This window comes from Agelaius tricolor, unplaced genomic scaffold (genome assembly GCF_023055355.1).
Source record: "Agelaius tricolor isolate 1412-34295 unplaced genomic scaffold, bAgeTri1.0.p SCAF_11, whole genome shotgun sequence".
Lineage (NCBI taxonomy): Eukaryota > Metazoa > Chordata > Aves > Passeriformes > Icteridae > Agelaius > Agelaius tricolor.
Genome location: NW_027269271.1, coordinates 435,731 through 447,840, shown reverse-complemented (window position 1 = coordinate 447,840; position 12,110 = coordinate 435,731). Strand labels below are relative to the sequence as shown.

The 12,110-nt window shown below is 48.9% G+C and overlaps 1 protein-coding gene across 3 annotated transcripts in view; it reads right to left on the bottom strand.

Annotated features, from left to right (window-relative positions):
- Positions 1–88: 88 nt before the first annotated feature.
- ATF6 (activating transcription factor 6) overlaps positions 89–12,110 on the bottom strand; it is a 75,567-nt gene continuing 63,545 nt past the window's right edge. For all 3 annotated transcript variants that reach the window (XM_071435671.1, XM_071435670.1, XM_071435672.1), the window contains one exon: positions 89–2,234. In XM_071435671.1, coding sequence (XP_071291772.1) covers positions 2,026–2,234 — 209 coding nt within the window. In that variant the 3' untranslated portion in view covers positions 89–2,025. The remainder of the gene's footprint in view (positions 2,235–12,110) is intronic.

The following is a 12,110-nucleotide window of genomic DNA, read 5'->3' as shown; positions in this document are numbered from 1 at the left end:
AGCCACACTGCACAGCCCAAGAGATGGCAGACCAGGGCAGGTGTTCCAGTAGTTTGCCTAAGGAAAACAGTATTAACAAGTACAATAATGAAGTTATTAGTAATAAATAAAAGGATTTTACTGCCTTCAGTACTAGGGACACAGAGGACAGAATTACACAGCATGAGAGATGCTCTCCACCACCAGAGCCCAGGGCTGCTGACTGAGGACGTGGTGCTGCAGCAGTCCCGAGCCCCCACCCCCACCAGCAGCCCTTCCCAAGGTTGTGCCAAGCTCAGCCACCACCCCAGTCCCCTCCCCAGCTCCCTGGCAGCAAATGCCCCCAGAGCAGCCAGCAGCCCCTACCCATGGCTGCGGGGGGAGCCGTGTGCCTCTGGCTGGGGCACCGCTGGGGTTTTTATTTCTGACTATTGTGAGCTGGCCCACAGTCAGGTGGGGCCAGGCCAGGAAAATGAACTGGTGTGAGCAGCGCAGCCAAGCCCAGCTCCCTCCCAGCAGCGCGAACGCTGTGAGGACAGGGCCTGCGCTGCCGGGGACGTGGCAAAGGGCACAGCTTCCCCAAGGTGCTGCAAGGCACATACTTCACAGGGGCGTATTGCCCCTCATCCTCCTCCTCACTGCCCCTGGAGCTGTCTTGCTGCGGGATCAACCTGTATTTCCTAACAGCCACACACATACATTATTAATAATAATAATAATAATAATTAATAATTAATAATCCCATGTGAGCCAGTTAGTGCTCAAACCATGAAGGAAAGGCAGCTGGCTGTCAAACTGAAGCTCATCATCCTCTTCGCAAACTGCACAAGGGAGAAAAAAATAATGTAACAACATGCTGAAGTCGTTATGCAAGGCTGATGCTCTGCTGGCAGCTCATCCCAGCTGAGCTCCAGTGTGCTGGAGCTCCTGGGCCCAGCTCTGGCCTGGGGCTCGGCTGACAGACTAGGAACAGTGAACAGAGCTTCACTCTGCAATGGCAGCAGTTGGCTGTGGCCAGTGTTTGGGGCCAATGGAAGCCTCCCCCGCTGCCCAGCGAGTGGCTGGCTGTGCTGGTGAGGCAGACAGGGCTGTGTGGTGCTGAGTGTGTGTGACACATGTGTGGCTTCAGGAGAAGGTGCTGTGGCTCCGTCCCATGGAACTGAAGCATCCCCAGCAAGGCTAGTGCTGCTCCAAGGGCAGTTGTTAGCAGTGAAAAGTATTAAATAGCACACACAAAAACCCCACGCAAACAAAAACCAGGAAAAAAAAACCCCAAAACTCCAAAAACCCAAACTTTACAAATGCATCTGCTGCATGAAATCACTTCCTTTGGGGCAAGCCTTCAGCCGTGCAGCCACGTGGGCTGGGAAGGCAGCACCAGGATCCTGGAGAGCCAGGCAGGTGCAGGGTGGGCAGCGCCTCATCGGTCAGCCTAGCCCCAGGGCAGTGGGGTTGTTCTGCTTGTAGTGCTTTAGTGGTGAGTGAGGGGCCCCAGCACCCTCTTGAGGGGCTGGGCTGGGCTGTTCCACCACACTGCTGCATCCCAGGGCTTCCTGCTGAGGGAGGCTGCATAGGCAGGATTTGGGAGGGAACGATGAGGAGTGGGGCTGTCTGGTCAGGCCCAGCACCTGAAGCTGGGAGCTGGACTTCTCCTGCTGCCCAAGCACCCTGCAGGGAGAGCGGCCTCATCCCAAGTGTGGATGTCTGCTCTCTTGTCTCTGGCTCATCAGCCGACCTCTGGCAGCCTAACAGGGACAGAAATGAAAACCAACCCACAATTCTGGACAGCGCATAAGTAACAGGGATGGCCCATGTCCCCCACGTCGTGTGGGGCCCCCAGGACTGTCCCTGGCGAGGAGCCAGCTGAGCTGCGTTATCCCTGGGCAGGATGCGGCCATTGGGTGAGGTCAGGCACAGGAATGGGCTAAAGGGGGCTGTCCCTGCTGTGCCCACATGCCAGGAGCCCCAGGACCTGCCAGGGAAGGGGCTCAGGCTGGTGGCAGGACCTGCTGCATGCCGGTGCTCCCCTGTGCGCTGTCACAAGAGCTACTGCAGGGATTTGACAATGGCCCTCAGGGCATGGGGCGTCTCTGGGACGGAGGGGGAGGAGCTGTAGAAGGTGTCAGTGTGATTTCTGCGCTGCTCTCGGAGGTAGGGAGGGACAGATGAACTTTTGATGTGGAGGATCCTGGTGTCCATCACTTCGCAGTCAATCTGCATCATCACCTCGTAGTCCTGCCCATTGATCACATTCTCTGCAAAAGTAAGGTTAAAAAAAAACCAGGTCAGAGTTAGCCCTGCAAGCTAGGGATCCAACAGCACTAAAAGCAGAGCTTTCTGGACCCCTTTTTGTCTGGAGCAGGAGCTGCAGAGGGGGAACTCCCTTTCTGCAGCTGCACACATGGAGCTCCCTCTCACACAGCAGAGCCCCAGACTGCTTGTGACACCTCAAAGAGCCCAGACCACACTTAGCATGTGCAGTCACACCTAGAAATTAATGTCTTTTATTTCCCCTTCTTCATCTGCACATCATTACTGATGGAGTTTGCACTGTGTAACATTCATTACAGAACTGTTGTACTTGAGCCACTAAAGTATGGGAGTAATTGAAAATAAGGTTTATTTAAGAAAGCTGAATGTTTCACTTTCTGTAACCCTCTTGACACTGGGGACCTTGAGAAATTTCTTCACCAGTTTATTAACAAAAAACCCTAAAATGTGATCTCTCAAAAGAATTAACTGTGCCTCATTCCCATGCTGACCTGGCTGATGTACTTGACTGATGTGGTGACACTGGGCAATACCACTCCCCTGACAGAGCCCTGGGCACAGGAAGACCTTGAGCAGCACACAGGACCCCAGTGTGGCCCCCAGCCTGGGACATCTGCTGCCACAGGAGCTGCTGGGCTTACAGGCTGTGCACATGGCTAGCATCTGCTGCCTGGATTTAAAGGTGGGAGATTATTCCCTGCACAGACAGTGTGCCCAGGAATGCAAGAGCTGAGATTGGATTTCCAGGCAAGACCAATCCTTTCAGAGCCAGAAGACTGCCATTGGCTGGGTTTCCTTTCTGTGCTCAGGAGGATGGAAGATCACCTAATGGAAAGCGTATGGACTGGAGGAATGCAATATACATTACTAATTTTTACTGTTTTCCTGAATTAACTCTGACTCTGGATGACAGCTGAGGACCATGGCCGGACCCTGCTGTACCCCACACCACCTGCAGAAGCCATTAGATCAACCATGTCTGGTACAGTAATGAAAGGCAGGAGCAAGCCCTTGCTAAGGGGGCTGAGAGCCTGCAAGAGAAATCAAAGCTTGCACCTGCAAGGAATGAAATGGAAAAAGCTCTGTATGTGCCACCAAGAGACTGAGGCCAGGAGCAGCTGTGCAAGTCTCTGTGCCACTCACCCAAATCCCTGACAAGCACCTCACCCTTCCTGGATGCTGCACTGCTGATAAAGCCCTGCTATGACATAAGGTGCCGTGTCCCCAGCTGGGACCCTTTCAGAGGCCATTCCTCCAGGTCACCCCTTCTCTCTGCCTTTGGAGGTGCTCTTGGCTCCCATCCACAGGCTCAGGACCAGTCAGCAGAGGGAGTTGGGCTGCTGGTGCCACTCAGGAGAGGGGGCTGGGAAGGGGAGCAGAGGGGCACAAGGGGAGGCTGAAGGGCACAGAGCCTGGAGCCAGCAAATGGGCACAGATGGGCTCCCTGTGACACAGCAAGCTGGAAACAACTCCTCAGCTCTCATGCTGTAGTTGGATGGAACCCCAGCTATGGGAGAAACAGTGCTCCAAAGCCACAAGTGGGTGAGGTGGGATGGGATGGTGGCCAGGGCCACAGGAAAACATCTTCATAGTGCAGTGAGCTTCCCTGACTATTGGCAGCCAGCACAGAGGGCTATCATTAAGTTCTGGGCATTGCACAAGACAGAGGAGAACAGCAATCCCAAGGGCTGCCCAGGCAAGGCAGGGAGCTGTGCTGTGTGGGTGGCACTGGGGAACCAGCCCAGGCCATTCTGACCAGCTGGGATCCCGATCCCGCTGTGCTGACACAGCTCCCTCCCAACAAAATGTGCCAGGATTAAGGAAGCCAGAGCTCTGCTACCCCATGGCAGGAGGGGCTGTGTCTTCTGAGTCCACCACAGCGGCGAGAGCTGGGACGAATCACTCCCATGATGAGCTTCTCTGGCCAGGAGGCACACAGGGGATGCACACCCCCCCACACAGACGTTCACAAAATACCCAAATCCTGCCCTCGGCCTGTGAGTTAGCCCAGGAGTTAAAGGCAGGTTTGAAGTCAGCATCTGATTCTTTCCCTTTTTGGGGTGAAGGCATTGAACTGCTGCAGAAAACCTCTGCAAAGGCTTTCATCTCACAGGGGTGAGGGCAGCAGTGGGAATGGCTCAACGCCCACTACAGGCATTTCCAGCAGCCTTTCTCATTACCCTTAGCTCCAAACAGACACAGAAGAGGAGGTGGGATGTTCCTCAAACACCACAGTTACTGCTTGGTGCTGCTGCCAGGCACCTGGACCAGCTTCATTCTAAGGAGGGGTCTGAAAGCAGTGGCAGCCCCAGGACACCCAGCCCACCCCAGCTCAGGGAGGGGCTGATGCTCTCTGAATGCCCATGTGATGGTCCCAGCAGAACAACAGGCGAACGTGACCTGAGTACAGCTGGCACAAGCCCCTGTTTGGGAAGACTAGCTCACTGTCATTGCAAAAAATGATTCCACACAGCTCAGTCCTGAGCTCAATGCCATTAAACTGCTTCATGATCTGGATGAGGAATAAACAGCATACTTAGAAGATTTCTGGAAGATGCTAAACTGGAGAGATTCCAACGACCTTGGAGTGGCTAGATTGGACGAGACTGCAATTCTGATAAAAGAGAGAAACTGTCCAAAATTTTCAGAATGCATTTCAACCACAGCCAGAGCTGGAAAATGGGTAAAAATGGGGCCAGGCAGAAGTACTACAGAAAAACCTTGAGGACTGCAGAGGATCACTGTGGATAAGCCAGCAGAATGACAGGATTAGAAACAACAGCTCGACTGCAAGAGAAACATACTTAACTTTGACCAAGTTTCTAATGATAATGAAATACAAGCCCTGAATGAAAGTACCTTGGGGAGATGAGAGGATCTTCATGATGAAGAGTTTTTAAGGAAAGGCTGGAGGAGCAGTTGCCTATCAAGCCCTTGGGTACCAGAGCTCCACAGACACTTGCATTCACTCCTGGTCCTCTGGCCCTGCCCCTCTGTAAGCTGCAAGTTCCCACTCCTGACCAGAGCTGTGGTCAGCCCCTTCCTCAAACACAGCACCTCGAGTTGTGGGTTCTCCACTGGACTCCATGGTCTGATCTGATTCCCAGAACAAGCTAACGATTTTGCCTGGTGATTCCTGTGTCAGATCATTCAAAAACAGCCTTGTCATGCTTTCTCTCCTTCCCCTCCCATGCAGTACCAACATCTGGAGGTACCAGAGGGGCAGAGGGTGGGTTTCCAGAGGGGCCGTGCCCAGCACTGAGCTCAGCAGGTGCCTGTGGCTGATTCCTGGAGGGGTCAGCACGTGTAACCAGAGCTCAGACCAGCCTGCACTGCCCTGCCTGAGCACACAGCCACCAGCCCTCCCAGCAAGGCACAGGTAGCAGGGTGTCTGTGAAGCAGAAGTGACAGCCCCAGGCCGCTGCCTGCTGCTCGGGTGCTGGCTGGAAGGTCAGCACTGCCAGTGTGTGTTACGCAGGGCTGCCCAAGGGCAACACTGACACACAGTGATCTTCACTGTCCTGAATTACTAATGACTGATGTTTTGTGGGATTATGTAAATGAAAACAGATCTCCTGTAAAGGAGAGATAGATTAATAATAGATTAATAGAGAGATAGATCAATAAATAGATTTACTGCTCCTCTTTGAAGTTCAGAACATACAGTTTTTCACACAGTGCAGACTCAGGCTAAACAAGCTATCCTTGCTGGGCCAAGAGCGTGTGCTGCAGTTAATTATTTGTTAACAGCTTTAAAAGCCATGCTTCAGATGACTGACTATTTCAAATTAATAGCAAAGGTAATTGTGCCAAGCGTTGCAGCTCTGACTGCACTTTCCCAAAGAGCCTTACTGGCTCTTGCAGGCTGTACCAAACTCCCAGCATGAGCTTGGTCTAGGGAACAGAAACCTAAATCCCAGTGCTACTCTCTCTCTAAAAATAATCACGTTGCAAGATCCAACAGATGAAAGCTGAAGTCTGCAGTCCAAACCAAAACCAAATAGGGCTGAGGGCATTAACTACTGCTAAAAAATATTGAGGATGATAGAAGATTGTCTTCATATTTGAAGCACTATATTTTTAAAACTGTATTACTGAAAAGGCCATAAAACCAAAATCCTCCTTCTTCCCTCAGTAGCACTGACATCCATCAATCAGTTGGCTGTTCAAATGTCTGTGAGATTGAGCACCTACTTCTATGGGAGATACTCTCTCAGAGAAAGGAAGAAGACAGGCAGAGGGCTTGAAAGGCAGGCAATGAAACTTTTGTTCTGCAGTTAGTAAGAACAAATGGTGATGTCTGCTCTTTCCACAGACTTCAACTTCACACATATCATCAGGCTGTTTGGCCCTATGGACACATCTGTCTGAAAGAAGATGTAATTCTAGATAATTTATCCTTTCCTACTTACATCTTCCCCAAAAAGCTTTGCTGCAGCAAATGTTCACTGTGAAAACTGGTGTCTGCAGAGAAACTGAAACAGAGCTCCCCTGAAAGGCCACCTGAGCTTGCTGGACTGTTTCAAACACCATGGAAAGGTTTTACAGCTTTCTGAAGGTGCACTCATGCCATATGTACATTTATAGAGCCTTATTCTACCAGAACTATAAATTTTACTTTGCTCTAGGCAATATCACAGTGTATTACCAAAAAAATACTCAGTGGGACCAATACTCTATCATTCAGTGAGGTCCTCAGTCCTCAGGCCCTCTAAAAGGCCCCAGCTGCCTTTGAAGCAGATAACCCATGTGCCAGTACCTACTGGCTGCTTTCTGAGTAGGTGACTTTAAATGGTCAGAACCTGCCTGGCTCTGTATCTGCTGTGCTCACTGAACACACATTTAAGGTGCTGTCAGCCACACAGATCTGGACTACATGTCCTTACTCCTGCTAAGGTACATGGAGGGCAATCACTTACCCCGTCCTTATTTAACTACCTGTCTTTGTCAATAAGGAGAGAGAATCATGCCCTCCTTGTGTGGGGGGTGGGGAGCAGAAGGTGACTTTGCTATCCAGGGAACCAGTTTAACTGATGTCAAAATAGGAGCCAGTGAATCACCCCTGTGTAAGGTGATCCAAACCCACCAACTCTATTAAAGCCATGTTTGCTGAACAGCTACTCACACTCTGTACTTTCCACAATTCCTTCTAAAGAGGAAATTACCAGTCTGTGTCACCATTAATCTACACTTGGAGCCACTTCTACAGCCCATCTCTCACAGCAGCAGAAACCAGGGCAGCTTTCAAAGAGCCACTAACATGCTCCAGCACCTGGGAGTTTTGTGCGAGCTGCACCAAGCTGACAATGATAAAGTTTAGCTTTAGGAATGATTTAGCATCTAATTATCCAAATAGTTTTTATTGTAACCTGCCCAATCCAGAGCTTATGTTTAGGGTAGCAGGGCTCAGAAAGTATGAGCCTCAGGAGTTGAAGGCACCAGTTGCACTCTACTACACTGGCCTGCTGAAGGGCTGCAGCTGTCCCCACGCATAACTCACAGGGCTCTCTCTACATTGTCACTGCAGCAATCTTCCATCTCATCTCTGTTGAGAAGCCCTGACTGTCCTACCAGCACATCTGGACAATGTTTCCATCTGAAGGGCTGGTATACACTACCAAATAAGTATATAAATGAAGCAGTATTACAGACTAAAAATACGTTCACTGCAACCACGCAGCAGGATTGCTAAAACATTTACAGATTGGATTGTTGGACAGGATTGAGGCAAGGGAGAAAGTTATAGTGTGACCCAAATAACTTCCCTTTTTAAAAGCCAATTTCCACTTGGAACTACTCCCAAACAGAGCAGTTGCAGTGGTCTCACCTCTGTGAACTCAGCTGTCCTCAGTCCTGGGCACAGACTAAGTGAGATCCTGGCATTTCAGTCTCCAGGTCTCTTACCTCCTCTCCAACTGTGAGCCAGGCATCTCTAGGAGTACAGAAACACTGGATCCACACCATCAAACTCACCCTGACAAGCCATGAGCTGACAGCAGGAGACAGGATCTCTCTCTTCATGCCCAATCCATTGGAGCAGTGGTGTCAGGGGTCATCCAAGGGAGATATGCACAGGCATGAGAGGTAAGCAAGAAAATCAGAGGAAACAAGCTCTCAGCGGCCTCTGAAGTAAATAATGGAGCCATGAGCGAGTCTGGCACTGCTGTGGGTGAGGAGCATCACCTGCCCTTAGCTTATACCACTGTGTGGTTTCTGGAAGAGGCCAGCAGCACCTGTGAGCAATGTGGTCAGTGGCCAATCTGGGCCAGCTGGTGCTTTCTAGTACCTGCTCTAGACTGGGAAGTCTCAGGGAGAGGGAAGGAAAGTTGGCTCTTCCCAGGGACTGTGTCCCACTGGATTGCCCACCTCCCTTTTCAATCTTTCATGCTGCACTTTCTCTAAGAGAAAGAACATGAGCTACTGAGGAGATGGCCCAGTGTGGACTCAGTGTGAATGCTATCGTTTTGGAGAGGGAGCCAATGGTCACCTCAGGAAGAGAAGATCAGATTCATCAGTGCTGACCCTCGCAGGCACTTGATTTAAAATTCCCTCAGATGGAGTATTTCTCAGAAAAAGAGAGACATTTTTGACAGCTCTGGCTGTGTATATGTGTGTTGTTGGCAGGGTAGCATTGCTGCAGGATGACCCTATTTAAAATCTAACCATCTGTGACAATGCTAATGACAAAAGGCAAAAACCCAAAGAGAAAACAAAGACATGGGTAAGGAGTTCTGCTGCACAGAAAACTCTAGGGAGTGAAGAAAGAGGCTAGAGGAAGAGCAATGCTCTTAGTCAGAACCATCCCATGCCCACTTGGGAGGCACTAAAAGGATAAACAAACTTCCCACACTGCCTGCAAATCCAGACCTACCCACTTTACAAGACATTAAACTGCACACAGGAGAGTAGCCTAGAAAGGCATTCCAGTAAAGGCTTCTTTCAAGAACTAGGGCTGGAGGGTTTGTCCCAGGACCAGGGCACTGCTCCCTCTGAGTGCAGCAGGGACTGAGAGCCATGGCATCTCCTCAGCACAGACCTGTGTATGAAACTACTGGTAACAACCCCTTCACTGCAAAATGAGACCATCTGTTTCCACCTTTTAGAGGGATACTAATCTGTGAGTGAGCCTTCCCTCTTGTCTCACGAAAGCTTGCTTCCTTTCAGCAGTCTCAAAGAATCATATTTTCCCAAGGTTTCTGAACACTCTGTATGTTGCTGTGCTGAAGGGAGCACCCTTATCCTCACTCACTCTCCCTCTGGGGCCTCCAATGGAGCACTAAGGTAGGGCTTTCCTCTGCAGGAGCTGTGCTTTCTTCCCAATCTGTTGCATGTGCCAGGACACACTCAACTCTCACAGATTCTGCCAAGTGGTGCAAAACTGAGACTTTGATTGAAGTAATTTTTTAAAAGTTGGCCTTATTTGTCACCTGCCTGATATTTATACAGCCTCAGTGGTTAATACCAGCACAAGAACACTTTACTCCTTCCTTCAGCAGTGCTGATTTCCACTTTAAGTACTCCTTAACACCTTGGTCCTCCACAGGCACTAGAGACTTCCTGGCAAGCCTCCTCTCAAAAATATTTTTACTATTTCTTTTATGCCTCAGGCATGATGTTGCTCAGTATCTTTTTCTGGCTTAACTTCTTATGGTTTGACATTTAGTCTGCCAGAAATTATCCTCTTTTTTTTTCCTATTCTCTCATTTGGCTACAATGTCCATTGTTTAAAAGATACCTTCTTACTTCTATGGATTGACTTTAATGCGTTACTTAAGCCAATTGTATTTTTTTTAGTCTTCTTTTGAAGATTTTTGCAATGAGCTTTTAATCTTTAATCAATCTTCATTTGTCAGCATTTTAACCCCACTAGTTTTTCCTTTAATGTTTTTCCATTTTATTTAGCCCCTACCTTTGAACTGTGGCATTTCAAGTTGCAGGCACTTATTGATAAAATTAATTTAACTACTGGACTTAATTTTTATTTTCAAGAGGTAACATCATGTTTGCATTGACACAGACCTTGCGTATCACCCAGTATCACTTGTATCCTGGTGTTAAAGTGTGTCACTGATTTAAGACTGCAGGCCAGTGAGAGCCTGTATTCCTTTACAGCTGAAATGTCTTTATAGCTTGGACGGTATCCAAAGAGTGAGCCGAATTTTCCACCTGTCTAACTTGAGTACATAAAGCTACCTCATTTATTTAGATACTGCAATCAGCTCTTGCTTGTAGAAGAGTATTTTTAACACCATCTTCTGTCTGTGTGGGGCGAGCACTCTCCTGCCCATGAGCTTCTGTGACTCAGTGCATGTGTCAGGTACCGATGAAAGCACTGCAGAGCCTGAGTGAACGCAGTGTGCTCATAAAGAGACATGGCCCTTGCAAACATTTCTGTCTCCCAGCTACAGCAACAGGAGATTTACAGCTTTCATGTGCAAGTCCTGCTCTGATACAGGGGTGCCTCCTTTCCCATGGAGAGGGGCAGCTGGGGCTGGCAGTCATTTCTTCATCTACATTCACCCAGAAGGTGTTTGTGCTAGACATGGATATAGCACAGCCTGCTCCTCTGGAGCTGCTACAGACTCAGGCAGGATGGAGGGAGATGATTTACTTTATGAAGTGGGGAATGAGCAAAAATGTCCTTCAGGAACTCAGGATGTGTTTTTCAAATAGTTTCCAAGGCCAGAAGATGCCCAGGAAGCACAGCAGGAAGCACCAGGGGTGAGGTGGGCTGTATCAAGAGGTGAGGGAAGTGCAGCCTGGAGGACAGACCCAGGATCTGAGGAGTAGGGAAAAGCCTCCCAGCCCTGCTGGCAGGAGTCTCCTTAGAGACTAACCCAAACATTCCAACAGGCCCTCTCAGACTGTTTTCACCAGTCTCTAGGTTTACTCCAGTGATGTTCTCAAGACAGAACTCATAAATGTGAACCTCCTCTACCAGCTCTGTTGCAGCTTTTCATGTTTTTACAGGGTGAGCTCATTATGGGTAATTATGCTTCAGATCACTGCAGAAATAGAGAGTTACCAGAGTTGGCCCACGTATCACAAACATAAAACTGTTTGCCACCTATAATTTCACACCAAGAGGAATTATATAATCTTGAATTTACAACATTTGAAGATACATTAAGGCAGATTGGCTGGGCTGTAGGCTAGAATTACAACATCCGGTACATAGCATAACATAGCCATGATGGCAACAGTAACCTCACAGATTGGGGTGAAAGTTCCCTCTTTGCTTTGCAGCATAGCTCTCAGCACAGTGCTCTCTGTGAGCCTTGGAAGAGCACACGCCCACAACAGCACCAGCATGCAGGGCTAACAAACATCCAGGAGACACACACATGCTCATTTCAAACCAACTCTGCAACCCCACACTGGCATCCGTGCTGCCAGCCTATGGCACAGGCTTCTTTTTAATTATACTTTGTGTATTTTACAGAAGTGTATCATTCCTATGGAAAAAAAAAATCTGCTGTAACAACTCAACACTGGCATTGGAAATACTAAATACGAAGTCCAATTAATTTATGACTAATTCTCTGCCCCCTTGGCAGACGGTGTGTTCCCAGCACAATGCCATCTGCAGCAAAACCCTGTCTGCACAGAGAGCACCAGGCACGCTGGGGCTTGGCCTGCTCTAGCAAAACCCATGAGATACTCTTTTCTGTATTAATTAAGGGGCAAAAGGCACTGAAGATCCTCTGAAATAACCTTCCTGTTCTTTTGAATGCATAAAAATAGATTACTCATTTAGTAATTTAGGTAAACAACTTGTTATGAAAATTCATTAGGGAATAAGCCTTCATGATTTCATTTCTTGTTCGTTTCCTGTCTAAATAAATAAACATGAACTCAAG